Here is a 17,486-nt window from a genome sequence, read left to right on the forward strand (position 1 = left end):
TTATGAAAAGGTCATAATTACAAGCGATAATTAATAAACAATATTACCAGGTATTTTGAATAACAATACAAAAAATTGTTACCCGTAAATATGGTTGCAATTAGCCATTTAAATAACACCTTAACTGATTATAATTTGAGCCACGTGCAAATGTGTTATGACATACTGTAAATGGGAATAAATTTGCATATTAAAGGACCGATAACTCCGGAACACTCGATAATATCTTTCCAGTTAAAGAAAAAAAGAGTTTTGTTAAAGTATCTTTTAGAGTTTGTTTATATATTTTAACGGTTTCAAAGTTTTTATTAACATCGTCATATTCATTCATACAGGATAGTGGCACTGATGAATAATCTTCAAGTTCGATCACCAGTTTGACCATTGATTGCAGTTTACTCACAATTTTGAATGAAAGCAATGAAAAGTGAACTAAACAGATCTAATGAAATATATTGTAGATGAACATTTTTCTTGAAAAATCCTTATATAAGTCTAAGTGGACAATAAGTCGAGGCTGACACTTTGCTGAAAAAAAATATTGACCTAAAATCAGGAAAACACAGAAAAGATCTCAGTATCGTATTAATTTTCACATAGACTTCTATAGTGAAGTGCATATTTTTAGAATTTTTTTTAAAAATATATAAATTTATTCAATAAAACTTTCACGCATGTAGCATTTCTAAGGAGATGTGTAAAAATAATTTCCTGCAAAGAAAGTAGGGTGAATCCACAAAAATTGGACAAAAAAGGAGTCTTGAACTATAAATAGCCATTTTCTGTACTTTCATTTTACACTCATCAAACGAACCTTTTCTGTGGAACATTTTTATGTTATTATGTTAGATTTTCTTCGAAAAAAGTTTGGCATCTTATGGTGTGATGTTTGGTCTATTTAATAAGTTACTGTTCATATCTTTTGACAAAACATCAGCTTGTAGAGAGGCAAAAAGGATATGCACTATATTTTTACAGACTCAATGTTTTGACATACACCCGCTCAGGGATATGCAATGTGACACTGGTACCTAAAGTACACGAAGAAAATGCAAGACAAGAAAATGTCATCCAGTCTTAAGTAAAAATTTCAATGTTTTCAAAAAGTTCTGTAGAACTTGAAATCTTACCCTTGGGTTTCTGAGATTTCCCTGGCTTGCACTCTCAGTGATGTTAAATTCTAAATATCTTACACAGTTTTAAAGTTTATTAAACACGAAGCCGGAATCAGACATTAAGTACAGATACCAAGGATGGGCGCATTTGAATGATCTTTTTATTTCACTGATACCACTTTTTTATTATCCTATTAGTTGATTGGTAATATCTGTCAATATCTATCCAATTATTAATTATATGCAACCTGTCAACTCTTCACTGCAAGAAAAAAATTCCAAGGGGGATATTCATTTGCCATTGGTTGGTTGCCATTTTACAGAAATAATCCCTACTAGATCCAGACATGATTTTCTTCCACTTTTTCAGGTAAAACCATGTCTGTAAGTCATAAAATAAATTAGTTTTACTAGTGGTTTAAATTCTATTTCACTTGATAACTAGCTTTTGTAATTTTTATACCCCCACCCCCAACAAACAGTTTGGTGGGGTATGTAGGAATCACCTTGTCTGTCAGCCCATCATTCCATCTATGTTTCTTGTCATTGCAACTCCTCCTAATACGCACTGCCGACGGGTTATAGGCAAGACGTGTTAATACAGCTATCGTGAATTTCACATTTAAATCAACAAATTTTCATAATTTCCTCCCACGGCGACATCACCAACAATCCGACGTCACCAATGGACATCAAGTGAACGTTATATTCCCGCGACAATCTCAATATACGGGGGGCCGCAAAAATTTAAATTTTATACAAAATACAGAAAATAAATAACCTTAATAGTGCATGATCATAAACAGTAAATGTCCATCGCGTTGTGTAAAATATGGTCAAAAATAGAAATTGAAAATATGAAAAATCGTGAATGGAAATAAATTGAAAACTTAAAGTCACTCATGAAATAAAAAAATTGAATGATTAGCATGTAGTCTGTGTTACACTTGCATCACTCATCTATAGGTCGTTCTTGTCGCTGTCAGACAGTATATTGCTGATCAACTTCTGAATGATAATTCTGGCTCTCTCTTTCACGTTTCATCGCATACAAGTTTTCACACAAATGTTCTGTTGCTCTGTTGTCGTACTGAAATGTTCGGACTCATTTGCAATCGTATGTGTCACTTCCAGTGGATATAATATGCGATTGGTCTCGACGTTTCGCCAGTGTTTGTACAGATTCATGCCGATCTCACATATCGATCATTTACGCGCACAAGTTCAGTTATGATCCCGATTTTCCAATTGGTCCGTCGCAATTCATCGTGAATCAGAACGACATGTCATTGTCCTATGAAATTCTTGTAGAGACGTCAAGTACTCGGATTGTCAACATTTCCAGAAATGTTCAATTAAATGTGATTGTCTTTGCCCACATTTGTAAAGTCTCTGGTGGTCCATGTACATCGGGTCCGCGATTTCATCGTTGTCAGAATGTGGATACAGTAATCTGGATATCCTCTGCCCATACAAAAGATGGGATGGTGTTAACAGATCACAGTCTTTGATGTCCGAGGAAGGATATGTAAGCGGTCTATCATTTAAGATTGTCTCTATATCTGTGACGATTGTTTGTTAAGTCTCTATATTCACTTGAGATCGGCCGAGCACTTTTTTCAAACTTGTCTTAGTAAGTCAGATTAACCGCTCCCAGAATCCCCCGAACCATGGGGCATGCTTTGGTATGAATCTCCATTCTATGCCGTGTGTTGATAGAGTCTCTCGTATGGTATCGGATTCACAAAGTCGTCGAAATTTCTTCTGATCCAGTGATGAATGTTGTTGCATTGTCGGATATAAGTACTTTAGGAAGCGATTTGCGACTTACAAACCCAACGAAATGCAAGGATGAAAGAATGTTCACTCATATTTGGAACAACTTCCAAATGCACTGTTCTGGTCAATGCACATGTAATTAGACATACATACGCTTTTGTCAAAGTTCCATTATGATCTCTCACGAATAGCGCACCTGTATAATTGACTCCTGTGACAGAAAACGGTGACAATATCTCTACTCGGACTTTCGGTAATGGTGGTGGGTGGGGTACACTGTATTGTTTTCCAATTACTTTTCTGCATGTCCCACACTTCCGAAGAATCTTATTTACGTATCATTACGGTATTATTTCTCGGTATCGTGTCTGGGCATCCAGATCCCTTACAGTACGATCCCTTATCCATTTCGGTCCTTTTCTCCATGTGTCAGTGTCTACAAACTGTTTGGCGGTGAGTCCTCGGGTGATCAGATCAGCAGGGTTATCATCTGTAGGACAGTATTGCCATTCACGTGATTCTGTGTCTCTTATTTCTCTGATTCTGTTTGCAACGAATGGTTTAAGCGATTTTGTCGATTTTAGCCAATTCAATACTATGCTGCTATCAGACCAGAAAAATACTTGCTTGCAACTCAGTGTTGCTTTAATGTGTGTCATAAGCCTCGATCCGATTACTGCAGCCATAAGTTCTAATTGTGGGATGGTTAGTTTCTTCACTGGTGCTACTCTTGTTTTATCCATTACTAAGGTGCTCATGTCTCCATTGCGTAGGTATGCGGTGGCTCTGTAGGCCATGTGGCTTGCATCGCAAAATACATGTAAAACGATGTCGTTTGTTGTGTTGTCGACAAAGTAATATCTCAGCAACTTAATCTGTGTAGCCTTATTCAAGTCTGATCCAGGTGTTTATAAACTTTTCTGGTACTGGTTCATCCCATGTTAGATTTTCTTTCCAAAGCTCCTGTATAAGCGATATTGCTCATATTGTTACCAGACTTAATATTCCATGTGGGTCATAAATTCTGGACGAAACTTTCAAAATCTCTCTCTTTGTTACTTGTTTAATGTGTTGTGTTCCAACATATCTTTTCTGATACATTAGAGTATCTGACTTGCTGTTCCATAACATTCCAAGAATCTTTGTGTTTTTATCTTTATCAAGTACGTTTTCTGACTTTGCTAAATCTCTAATTCGTTTGCTGTTTGATGTCCAAGATCATAAATTAAATCCTACATTTGTCATGCACCTTCAGTCTCGCCTTGTACGCAGGTAAGTATGTTTTCTACATGTAAGTCTCTAATCATCAGTTTTTATATTGTACTGGTCATTAATTCTAGGTGTTTCAGTAAAGTGGCATTGAGAATGAAGGGCGAACTCGTTGCTCCAAAGAAGACTGATTTAAATCAACATGTTTGCAAATGACTCGTGGGATTGGTAGGGTTGCTCAGCCATAGAAAATGTGTTGAGTCTCTCTCGTCTTCGTGTAAGCCAACATGTAGAAATGCCTTCTCAATATTGGTTGTCATGGCAACTGGTTTTGCTCTAAAATGCATCAAAATCTTTGTCAAGTCGTTGAGATCAGGTGGTGTATCCATTAGGCAGTTCTTTAAGCTTGGTGCATTATTCGACTCGCGACAACTGCAATCATATACAATTCTTATAGGTGTTGTACTGGAATCTTTGTGTACTGTGTGACGCGGAATATAATGTATCTTGTCTGATGTTGTTGTCGCTTCATCTACCTTCTCGATAAAGCCTCGTCGCTCCTGTTCCTTTATAATTTCTCCGTATTTGGTGAGTAATTCTGGTGTCTGGCTAAGTCTCCTTATTACGTTTTCTGCTCATTTTTTAGTGATAACAAAATTCATAGGCAACTCATCATGATTTGGTTTCCATGGCAACTTGGCAACATATTGGCTATCTCCTAATTCTATGGATCTTTCCTGGTAGGTTCGGATATAATCGTCATTGTTATCGTCAATCTCCTGGCTGTTAATTGCGATGGCCTATAATTTCCAGAACTTTTTCAGATTTGATTTTTCAGTTTTGTGTGATATGAGTACATTGAAAACGCTACTTGCGGTATCTCTTTTGCTATGTTTATCATACACGAGACCTGATTGTAAATAGTCTATCTTCGACGGTACTGCTGTCGGGCCATCTCCTCGCACTACATGGTCTTCTACGATGTCCCAGTAGTAGTCTGCACCAATCAATAACGATATCTGGAATTCATCTTGGTGTGATACTGGGTGAGCTAGTTGTAGACTTGCAAATAACCAAACTTTGAGTCAGTGTTACGCATGTGGTTTTTCAATGGCATAGCTATGGTTGGTACTATCTGTGCTTTGATTTCAAGTTTTTGGCCATTATCAGTCTTCAGGTAGATTTTCACATTATCTAAGTGTTTCACATCGGTTTCCTCACCTCCAAATGCTGACAAGTGTAGGACCTCTGTTCCTTCTCTGCGAAGGTTTAGTTTGTTAGCCAATTCTTCAGTTCTAAATGATCTCTGGGCTTCCTCATCAAAAAGTATATTCGTATGGAGATATTGTTGGTTGGTCCTGACTGGTGCTATGGCAGTTTTAAGGAATACGTTTGATCATGATTCGGTTGACTGTGTGTAAAGAATGGCGGCATCATGTTCCGGTTTCTCCTGGTTATCATTCACTAGATTAACTGATGACTGATTTGAGGACAGTTTGTTGCTATGGTTACCTCGGTGATGTAAGTATGCATTCGCTGTGTTATTGCCATTTCTGTTGTTTATCTCATTCATGTCTCCAGGTTGGCGTACTGCACAAATACTAGTATGATGTTTCTTGTCGCAGTTTCTATATGTATGCCTGGACTAACATTCGTTGATGCGGTGATTTCTGAGACAGTTAAAGCATAACTTCTCATGTGTTAGTATGTTCATGCGGGCTGCTGGTTTTATAAATCTGGTACAATATGTAGGTGAGTGTATCTCTTTGCAAAATATATATAGTCTGGTTTCAATGCTAGTATTCTGATATGATCTGTTTACATGATGTTGTGATTATGACTTTGGTGACCTACTTCCAGCATAGAAAGATGATGTACTTGGCAAGCTTGATGTGGATTTGATCTCTAGTCCTTCGTCCATGATATCTATATACTCCGATGTAAATCGCTTAGTACCCATGTTTTTGATCTGTGTTCTCATGCGAGATGCTTTCTGACTTCTCCCGGTAACTTGTTGAGTATAATCGGAACCAGTACTTTCCTGTATGTTTTGTGTTTGGCCCAAAGCTTCCAATCCGTGTACATATGCTTCCAGTCCATTGTAAAAGTTGTGTAGACTAGCAATCTGATTTCTTGGTGTCGGTAATTCAAGTACAGCTTTGATATAGGCATTAACAACTTTATCCTCCTGGCCAAACCTTTCTTTTAACAACTTTACGGCTTCCTCGTAATTTGCATTTGTGATCGCTAAACCAGTAAAGATCATAAGGCGTCTTTATCAAGCTGTGCTTTCAAGTAGTTAAACTTTTGTACATTTGTTAGAGTTACATTGTGGTGTTTTGCCACTCCAAAATGTTACCTGAGAAGGTAGGGAGGGTAAGCTTGGGCAGATGATGGTTATGGTTACCTGCAGACGAAAATGCGCTTTGATGGGTTTACATATTGAATGTGTGACTAGCATGTGGGGGTTGGCTCTCACTTGCGTGTGTTAATTGCGGAACGAATGTGCTATGCATGGGAACAAACAGTGTGATATCAGGGTTGAGTTTGTGAGTTACTGAAGGCAGTGTAGATGCATTTGGACGGGGATCGGGGTTTTGGAAGGTTTGGATAAACTTACGCATCTGTCGAATCTTTGAATCTGTGTCTACTGAATGTTCATCTACTTCGATTTGTTCTTTTTCGAAGTCTTCCGTGTACACAATGTCAAGAATTTGCTCATCTAATGTCTCAAACAATATTTGTTTCTGTACCAACTTCTCGAAAAGAGACACAACTTCGTGTTCGTTTTCTCTGCTGTTTCTTCTCTTGCCTCCTCTAATTTATGGTAGAGCCTTGTAAATGCACTTCGAATTGCTGATCGCTTGGCTTTCAATTTCTCCATCGCATTATTCATAATGCCGGGTGGTCACGGCACCAAAAATGTCGACCTGTTATAGGCAAGATGTGTTAATACAACTATCATGAATTTCAACCATACATTTTAATCAACAAATTTTCATAACTTCCGCCCTCAGCAACTTCACAGACAATCCAACATCACCAATGGACATGTACAATATAGTGAACGTTATATATTCCTGTGACAATTTAAATATGCACAAAGAATTTTTATGTAATTGTACAGAAAAGTTGGGCATTTTGTTGTATGTACATGAAGGAATATAGCAACTGTCATAGGAGTCCCAAGGGAGATAATCCAACTGAAGAGCTTTACAAGATATAACCTTGTCAGCGTGACTCTTCCCAACCCCTCAAGAAATTTCAATGAAATTGCAGGAAGGTTGGGCATCATGTGTAGATGTGCATGAAGAAATATAGTTACTGTTGGAAGACTTCAAAGAGAGATAATCGAATTTAAGGGTTTTACATGTTGAAACCTTGTAAGCCCAACTCTTAAACTGTTCCATGGAATTTCATGAAATTTTATCGTAAGGTTGGTATGTAGATTAGCATGAGCTTGCTCGCAATATTTCTAGTTTAAAGCTAAACTAATAAAATCTCTGTTTAATTTGTCGAAATTAAATAACTTTGAGATCCTACCAAGTGATATTTAATTCTCAATCTTTGTGATACCTATGTGTGTCTCCCATTTATGAGTTTGTAGTACATGTACATCTACGTCTTGTTTTCTATGTTATTAGCATTTTCATGTTTGCTGATTAAAAGTTGAAGGAATTATTGTGGCATTTCTTAAGGAGGTAGACCTAGGGTAAGGAGCATAATTCATGAAATCAGTGATATGTTTGTATCATATTCAATTTCACCAAAGCCTCTCAAGCTTTCATTTGAAGCAGAATAAAATGAATCCAAGTTAATTAGATGCTTTCATAAGATTGATGTTAAATGCTGAATACAAATGTTCCAGTGATTTTTAAGAGTTGTGTCCCTTACCCTAGGTCTACCTCCTTAATATTGTAGATATACTACCTGCTACTATTTGATCAATTTCAATTTGTATACTGTATAAATAATTTTTTGTCCTCACATATTATGAATGAGTACACCACATTTTAGCATTATGTATGTACGTTTTTTTTTTTTTCAGTCTTTCAAGGGAATAGCCAAAATCTTAGGTACAGCTATAAGTGACCATTCACAGCTACGTATGGAGGTGATGAGTTCTCTTAGAAAGATCATTAACCATTCACTAACTGAAGGTAGGGTAACAAATTGAAACAAATTGTGTATTTTAGAGATATATAGTAGTATAAATCAAAGTTTCAGAGGTCTATTAAATTGTCTCTAATGCTTCTAGTGGTCAAGTATATTGTCTCTGATGTGTGCAGAGGTCCATTATATTGTCTCTAATGTGTACAAAGGTCCATTATGTTGTCTCTGATGCGTGTAGAGGTCCAGTATATTGTCTCTGATGCATGTAGAGGTCCAGTATATTGTCTCTGATGCATGTAGAGGTCCATTATATTGTCTCTGATGTGTGTAGAGGTCCATTATATTGTCTCTGATGGGTGCAGAGGTCCATTATATTGTCTGATGTGTGTAGAGGTCCATTATATTGTCTCTGATGCGTGCAGAGGTCTAGTATATTGTCTCTGATGGGTGCAGAGGTCCATTATATTGTCTCTGATGCATGCAGAGGTCCATTATATTGTCTCTGATAGGTGCAGAGGTCCATTATATTGTCTCTGATGCATGTAGAGGTCCATTATATTGTCTCTGAGGAATGGTTGAAATTACCCAGAAGTGAATTGATATTAAGTAACCAAACTTATTTTCTGTTACAGTTTCATCATTTAATTCATTTTAAAAACTTTCAATATTGCAATCGTCCCCTTTTTATACAACCACACAACTGGTGGATTTTATGTTGGATTTACATTGTTCTTCGATCCCATTCAACAAAACCATTGACCATCATACTACTCATTTAATTGATTACAAATTTGGTACCTGCTTAGTTATATATTTGTTAATAACAACCTCCAATTGACATCAAATGACTTGTATGCTGCAATTGCAAATGATTTTGACACAATTTGAAGTTCAAGAATAAACACGAAAGTCATTTCAAATGCTTTTTCTCAGTGTTTTCATTTGTGATAGCTATGGCACTCGAAATATTATTTCTTCACAAATTATATGACTTTTTCTTTGTTTTATGTGAACACAATCTTTTTTATCCATCTTTACTATCTCATGTCTATATATTTGCAGAGGAGAGTAAATTAGAGGTTTCCAAGTTTTCCAAGAACTTTCTGCCGATTTTATTTAACTTATTTACGGCAGAAACAGACAATTCAAAAGATCCAGTCAAACTTGCAGTTTTAGAGACAATAAAATGTTATCTCCAAGTCACTGAACCTAATGTAAGTCAGGTATTCTGCATCATGCTTTTTTTTACTTGTATATTAGTCACAAAATCTTAAAAATGTAATAGAAATAAGAAACTTTCACCAAAATTATCTTGGACACTGTGTAACATATCAAGGTTGTAAGTGATTCACACAATGACACAGTTTGTGCGATGTTTGGATGTACATTATATTAATACAGCGAAACTTCTCCAAACTGGACCCTCAGAAAACCGGTCTTCCCTCCAAACCGCCTGTTTTTGAAAGTCCCGGCCAATATACATTAAAACCTGTGAGTTTTGTCATCAATAGACCGGTCACCCCCTAAAACCGTACCTCAGCCGACTTTTCACAGTTTTAGTTACATATTTCAAATAAAAACAACCTCTCAATTCTGGCCGCCCGGTTATTGTTCACCAGTAATAAATGTGTCAACAAAACTGTAAATGATTACATAATATTACGCAATTAATAATTGATTCACTGAACGGTTTGCATTTCATCAGTGGACAGATGATAATTAAAGGGGACAGTAGTTTAAACAATAAATTTAATCCAGACATTACATTTTGTCACTGGTTGGCTATTAATTGGTGTGTACACACATCAGGCAACCGGGTTCATTTAATAGTACGATCTTTACAATCTTTTAACTGTCAATTAATGTGACCTGTACCCATGCAAAAACAACATGGGGGCAAAATTATCAGACTTTGTTGATAGTTAATTTACAAAAACAATACAAATAATTAATTACCATCAATAGCTCTTTGATCTTTAATACACATTCTTACAAAACTGTGAATATTATTTTGTTGGCGGTATTGTTTGTAAAATCAAATCTTTACAAATGATGCAAGCTTTGAAATGTAGTGAAAAGCGAAAAATTTTGAATTGGCATTAAACATGTCTCGACCAACAAACTGACAAGGTGTAGGATTATAGAACACATTAATGGAAACAGCTTTTAGAATGCATTGCTATTTTTCACAAAACCGGCCATTTTTTCTTGTCCCAGTGGTGGCCGGTTTGGAGAAGTTTCACTGTACTCTATTAAATTATTGTTCATTCAATAATAGTGGGTCTTTTCTCTTCTGTAATTTTAGATGGTGTGTACTTTCTGTGATAAATGTATAGAGAAATTAAAAGAAGAAGATACCGAAGCTTCTAAAAGGTAGTTCTTAATACAGTGTACTCTAGTAACAATAGTGGTATGATAGAAATGATATGGAATGTACAGATGGCAAAAACTACCATGTCGACCTGTTACTTGATTATCCAATATCCAATTATTGATCACAGAATCACTTTCAAGTTTTTTCTTATTTTTCATGCTTTATATACTTTAATCAACCATATTACTATTTGTGTATGTCCATTGAAATGTTTTAATTTTTTTTATACTTCTGTAGTTCCACAAACAAAATTGGGGGAGTTAAGAATCCCTATGTCTGGATGTCAGCCTGTCTATCTGTCTAATATTTTGTAAGCACAACTGCTCACCTGCTTGGCAGCTTTTGATGTAATTTGAAAAGAAGGTTATGAAGATGTGTAAGAAAGTAAATAATAGATGGATGCCAACAAGGGAAGGTAATCCAACCTCAAGCTTTTACACCTTCACATCTCTTAAACACTTTTGCTCCCAAAGTACTCATTCCACTTTGATGAAAATTTATAGAAAGGTAAGGCATCCGATTTACCTGAAGGGAGATAAGTATTGTCCCATGCTTACAAGAGGGATAATTCAATGTTACTTAAGCATTTCACTTGATTAAAATACAAGTACCCTGGGGGTAATCTTTTTGTGGACATGCTAACAGCATTTTTAATTGAAAATGCCTTGCTTAAAGTTCAGATATTTTGAGAGTCAAAATCTGTGTACTTTAACTTGACTTTTTAGTCAATGTGCCTGGTATTGAAAAACAGTTATTCTATGTAATTGTTTAAACATTGTTTAACATGAAATCAAAATAGAAACTGTAAAATGATTATTGTCTTTGCATATTTTGTGAATATTGAATTGTATTTCCCCACTCTAGACTTCTGTTAAGTATGCACTTGTTCATGGGACATACTTGAACATGCGACAGAGGACAAAGTCCTCTTAATGGAATCTGTTTGAATTTAACCTATGACCTTAGAATCACAAAAGGTTTGATTTCTGTCTGACAGGAATTAATCTAGAATACAAATACAGGATTTAAAATATGTGACAATTTGGTCCGTAGAAAAATCATTCTAAGCCTTCTTTAATAGACCTAGGATGACACCCAAATTAAGGTATGTGACATATTTATTAATAAGGCCTCTCTAGTTTACAATTTAGTCCTCTTACAGGTAATTCTTCCTGCATAAAAAAACACAATATTTGCTTTTGTTTTATGATGATGTGATGTTTACTCTTTTATCACTTTTTCACATTTTTGCAGGCATTCACTTCTAGACATAGCCATTGCTGAACTGCCATATATTGATGATAAAAGAATAAAGCACCTCTACAAAATTGCATGTAGTAATTTGCAGGTAAGTTTTATTTAGATAACTTTTATTTAATCACTGCTACAGTTTTATGCATACAAAGAAGGGGGTATATGTATGTATATATTATCCTGTCTGTCTGTCTGTCTGTAACTGCCTGTCCATCCATACATATATTGTGTGGCACAATTTCTCCTAAACCATTTGCCCAATTTTGAAGAAACCATAAGGGAGGTTAGACCTCATTAGTAAATGTGCATGAAGAAAAATAATTATTGTTGGATTCCTGCAAAGGAAGGTCATTCTATTTAAGCTTTTACTTGTTCATATTTGTTAAATGTTAATTCTGAAACCTTCATTTGATTTTAATGAAACTTAATAAGAAAGTTTGGTTTTCTATGCTTTTTGAAAGATAATTTATCTGGAGAGATAATCCAGCTTAAGGAGATTACATGTTTTAAGTCCAAATGAAGCAGGGAATATCTTATTTATCAGTATTTCTCTGTAATTTTTCTATGGCTTTTGTGTTTGACATATAAAGACTGTATTACAAATGAACATATACAATACGTTGATTTTTTTCTCATTTTCTTTTATAACAGTCATTAGACAAAACATCACAGAAGAAGTCATACAGAATTTTAGAAGAGATTTGTGGTGGTAAATCTGAAGGATGTAAAAAATTTATCAAAAAGAATTTGTCAGATATACAGGAGACTTTGCTGTCCTCGTTGTCTGCTTCCAGTTCTTCATCTAAAGCTGTAAGTATACAGACAGACTGAAGGCACTTCTTACTGGCATATATATATCAGTTTTTGATTCAATATTGTCTACAGTAGTGATTGATATTGTATACTGTAATTAAATTTATTACTTGTGGAGTACCAATTTTAATTATTTTCATGGGTTATCTGGAACCTTGAAATTAAGAATCCAGCCAGTGATTATGTGAAGGGATTAGCATCAATTGGGATGGTATAAAGTAATCTGCCTTTCATATTTTTGTATCCTTTAGCATCCATAACTATAACATTGACTTGGTAATACAGGTTAACATTAGGGATTACCATTTTGTACCTGTAATTTCTCCTGAAATTTCATAGAATAACTATAAGATTTCTGCACTTGCTGTTTTAATTAATTTACTTGAATGAAGTTGAGTTTTCAGTAGTGTAGTATGGATTTTAACATTCATTTTATTATGTTAAAGGAGGTACATACAGTCAAACTCGGATTAGTCGAAATCTTGGATAACATGAACTAATTACAAAGTCTCAGTAAAACTCCCCTTAATCCAATACAATTTTACCTCGGATGACTCGAAGTCAGATGAAAAGAAACCTCAGATAACTCGAGGTAATCAATCAGTTCCCTTGACAGGACTTCGAGGTTAATTACCCTGAAGTCTCGAAGACAACTAATTAGTCAGAAAACTGATTGCTTTATTACAAACCATGATCGAAGTGTGTTTTGACAACAATTAGCATGGCTTTTAAAATAAATTTGTTGACACTCTTCATGGCTTGATATATGTATTTAATTAATTTAAAATTGCATGTGTAGTGAAAAGAAACAAATTTTATTATTACACATAGGAATTCACACTAACAGTGATATCAGATATTTTGATATTTGATAATTTTTTTTTTTAAAATGCAGATGAATTGCAGTGGTATCTGACTATTAAATGAAACATCAAACAGACGATAACAAGTGTATTTTAATGACTACATTCGTTTTGCTAGTGAATTTGAAATTTTATTGTAATAATGTAGAGCTAGAAAAAAAACAAAAAGGAAATTTCACTAAAACATTTGGTGCCGTTTAGTATTTCAAACATGATATACAACATACAAACAAATATCTTCTGATATGAAATGCAAGATATTACAAAGTACTGTGTAAAGTGAAGTACATGCTGGGATCACGCTAGGCTTCGCCAATGTCGCAATTTGCAATTTTTTATTTGATCTGGCAACAAAAATAACTAGTTGGCGCCTAGGTTTTGTGTATTAAAATTGATGTGAAGTTTGTCAGCAACGGATATTCTCTCCAATTAAAAAATTGTTTTGACACCTGGTCAAAGTAAATTGACCATGACCAATTTACGACTGAAGCCAATCAAAAGTGATTAGACCAGGTGACCGTGACTCACCATATCCTTCTGGGAGGTGTCAGTTAGATGTAATTATATTATCCAGCCAATCAAAACTTTTATCATCTGGTCAAAGGTAAACACAACCATGGCTATGTGCACGAGGCTACATACAAGCTTCACAGCCCTGTTAAACCATATGATACAGAAACAGATTCACCTTATAACAGAATAAATTAAATCCAATTAACAATGATTATCCCATCAGGAAGTGTCTAAAACACTTTGAAAAGCAAGAATTGATAAAGAAAATGGATGACATTTGTTTACACTTTTGTCGTGTGCCTTTTTTGGTGGGATAATCGGTAAACAAATAGATGGGGATTCCCAAATTCTAATTATATTCAGATAAATAGAATTCAAGATAATTGATAAGGGACAAAATTAATGGTCAATGATTGTTTGCTAGAAATTTTATCCCTTGAAAAAAGAATTAAGTTTGTTGAAAATTAATAAATGAAAAACAAAATTATGTTTTAAGATGAACTTAATTAGATCACAAAGGACAAAGGTCAACAATGAACATATTTTAAAATTAGGAACTATATGAGCATAGTAATATAAAGTCCTTGTTAGAAATAAAACACCTTTTTTCTGGAGTAGTACTTTATTATTTTGCCTATAAAAAGTGACTAATTGTTTTATATCCTGACTGAGACTAGAGCTAACAACCTGCTTTATACATGCATCAAGAGTGAATCTTGGATACATGTATGTTATGAATGAAGGGGTTATTTTGATGAATTGATAACTCATCACTGGACTTAGTACTGTCATATTTAAAAAATTAGAAAAAAAAATATTTTGGCACCCATTTTGGCTCTAATTTCTGAAAATTGGAGACAAAAATTGGCAGCTGGTGATTTTTCTGGCGACAGAATTTTGAAAGCTGGAGCAGCCCCTGAGTACATGTACATGTACAAGCACAACAAATGATGTAAATGCAGAAACAATCAGTGACCAAACTACTAATATTTCTAGTTTATCCTCGACCTTTGATTACTGGAACCTCGGATAAATTGAACATTTTTCCATGGTCCCTTCAACTTCGACTTAAAGGGGTTCGACTGTATTCTCTATCTGCAACTTTTTCAAAACTACTTGTCAATCTTAGAGATTTGTTTGGAGTGTTTCTAAGTAAGGTCATAATGCACTTATTATTAAAGTCTTTCATCCAAATTGTAAAAGATTATACTAATTATCTTTCCAGCCACGTCTTCGCTGTTTGATGAATTTGTTCCAGCAATTTGATAAAGAACAACCAGAGTTCATGTTAGCAGTCATACCTGAGGCCATACTATGTACCAGAGAAGTAGGAGAACGAGCTAGGACTGCTGCATACACTTTACTTGTACAGATGTGCAAAAGTCAGATAGAACACTCAGATGAGTCTCCTTTAGGTAATATAATCAACCAAAATCTCTGTGCAGATGTATATATAGTATTGTGAACACCTAAGGATTTTAAGAAATTTAATTTAATTAGCTTACAGGGTATTCAGCTATATTTTATATGGTTGGAAAAATTAAGTTATGTTGTTTTAGATATCTTACTTATTTAAGTGAAAATTTGAAGAGTTTTCTGCTGTTTTAATGTTATTTGGCATTAGTTAGAAGAGAGACTAAAGATAAATCAAACACTATACACTTTGACAGGTTTAAATCATGCATTGTCGGTATTGGGAAGCACTTGAATGCAAAAAAATGAAAAATGAACAAAAGAACTTCCAACTAAAATTGTTTATTTTATTCCTCAACAAAAATGCTCTTGAAAAATTGTTGCCTCTTAATGCATTACAAGTATTTGGAATGTATTGACACCCCTAAAATATTATTATTTATGTAAATCAAAAATATAGTGTTTACCCCATAATACAGCTCATCCAAGAGATGGCCACTCCTATACATGTATCATGTATTTTTCTGATGTATTAACTAATTTTAACACAAATGTACCCCCAGGGACGTCCATTTCCTTTCTGTGGCCATCGGCTAGTGTAACCTGAACAGAACAGTAAATTTTCTCCCCAAATATGACAAAATCAGCATGATGTTTCCCTGTATATCGAAATTTAGAACTGGAAATAAACAAATCTGTTTATAGGTCTCCTTATTGCAGATGATGTATTTTCATTTGCAACTCCTCTGCCATTTTCTCTATACTGTATTGAAATATTTCTAAAAAAAACCTTTTTTTTTTTTTATTTCAAGAACAAATATCCCACCCCATTCCCACCCCCACCCCCACACAAAAGGCAATGTCCCTCTCTTTGTAATAGGGGTGACCTCATAAAAAGGAAACCACTTTACTGAAAATGATTTTTTGTTGAGAATGTGACACTCATTAACATAAAAAGAATGACAAATCTTTTTAAAATTTATTTTTACTTTATCTTGTTTAAATGTTGTATGATATTGATTTTTTTTCAGCTGTGATCAGTAACTACTTTAAAATGATACTAGCTGGTCTTGGAGGTTCTCCACAGATGGTCAGTTGTACACTGTTGGCTCTAACCAGAATATTGTATGAGTTTAAAGGTAACTAACAGATATAGTTGGACCTAAAGTCTTCAATTCTGAAATTATGTTCAGAAATTTATAAAGTAAAGGAATTAGTTTCATTTGCAATAAAGCTCATTTTTGGATGATGATTTGAAATGACTATTATTTGTTTTCCAGAAAATGGGACCGGTAATTGGATAAATTTGAATTTGGACACATTTCTAACATTTTTTTATAATGATACTGGTATATCTTCTTCTTCTTCCAGAAAGTATTGATGGTAATCTCCTTGCCACTATAATAGAGAGTGTATGTTTACTTCTCTCCTCCAAAGCTAGAGAGATTATTAAGTCAGCTTTAGCTTTCATTAAAGTTTTGTTATCAGCGTATCCTGATGTCACACTGGCTAGTCACCTCAAACACATTGTAAGTATGGTATCATTGATGTCTGATTTCGGTGAAGAATTAATTTTTAGTTAAAACAGAGTTTCCATTCAAAAGAAAATGTATTTGGAAAGTGTAATTGAAGTGATGTATTTAACATAAATGGATGAAAGTTCTATAAAAGTCATAGAAAAGATATTTTGTACAAGATATATTGTCAATAATATAAATTGAAATATTTAGTACCAAATTAATTTACATGTAGGTAAAAAAGCAAAACGGCAGGTGCACAATATGAATTCTTTATATTCATTCCCTGAAATCCATTCAGCATTTAAGATGTAATTAAGAATACAAAAGTATGATGGAAAATTGACAGAAGGAATGTCATCCTGATTACTGTACACTGCCCCACTTTAAAGGCAGGGTATTAATATGATCAATCATTTATTAAATTCAGTAATTTTTACACATTTTTTTTCAGCTTTTAACAACTTTTGATTTCATATATTATACTTGACAAGTGCTAATTTAAAAAAATGCAATATGGTAA

The 17,486-nt window shown here is 34.4% G+C and overlaps 1 protein-coding gene across 1 annotated transcript in view; it reads left to right on the top strand.

The window, feature by feature from the left end:
• Nucleotides 1–17,486, top strand: part of LOC148622670 (RRP12-like protein) — a 43,053-nt gene that overhangs the window by 17,872 nt on the left and 7,695 nt on the right. The window contains exons 16-23 of the mRNA XM_088572691.1: nucleotides 8,152–8,263; nucleotides 9,279–9,430; nucleotides 10,522–10,589; nucleotides 11,845–11,938; nucleotides 12,496–12,654; nucleotides 15,259–15,448; nucleotides 16,478–16,585; nucleotides 16,818–16,975. Coding sequence (XP_088428817.1) covers nucleotides 8,152–8,263; nucleotides 9,279–9,430; nucleotides 10,522–10,589; nucleotides 11,845–11,938; nucleotides 12,496–12,654; nucleotides 15,259–15,448; nucleotides 16,478–16,585; nucleotides 16,818–16,975 — 1,041 coding nt within the window. The remainder of the gene's footprint in view (nucleotides 1–8,151; nucleotides 8,264–9,278; nucleotides 9,431–10,521; nucleotides 10,590–11,844; nucleotides 11,939–12,495; nucleotides 12,655–15,258; nucleotides 15,449–16,477; nucleotides 16,586–16,817; nucleotides 16,976–17,486) is intronic.

Source organism: Perna viridis, chromosome 3 (assembly GCF_037379345.1).
Source record: "Perna viridis isolate PV_CMFRI_1.1 ecotype Kerala chromosome 3, ASM3737934v1, whole genome shotgun sequence".
Classification (NCBI taxonomy): domain Eukaryota; kingdom Metazoa; phylum Mollusca; class Bivalvia; order Mytilida; family Mytilidae; genus Perna; species Perna viridis.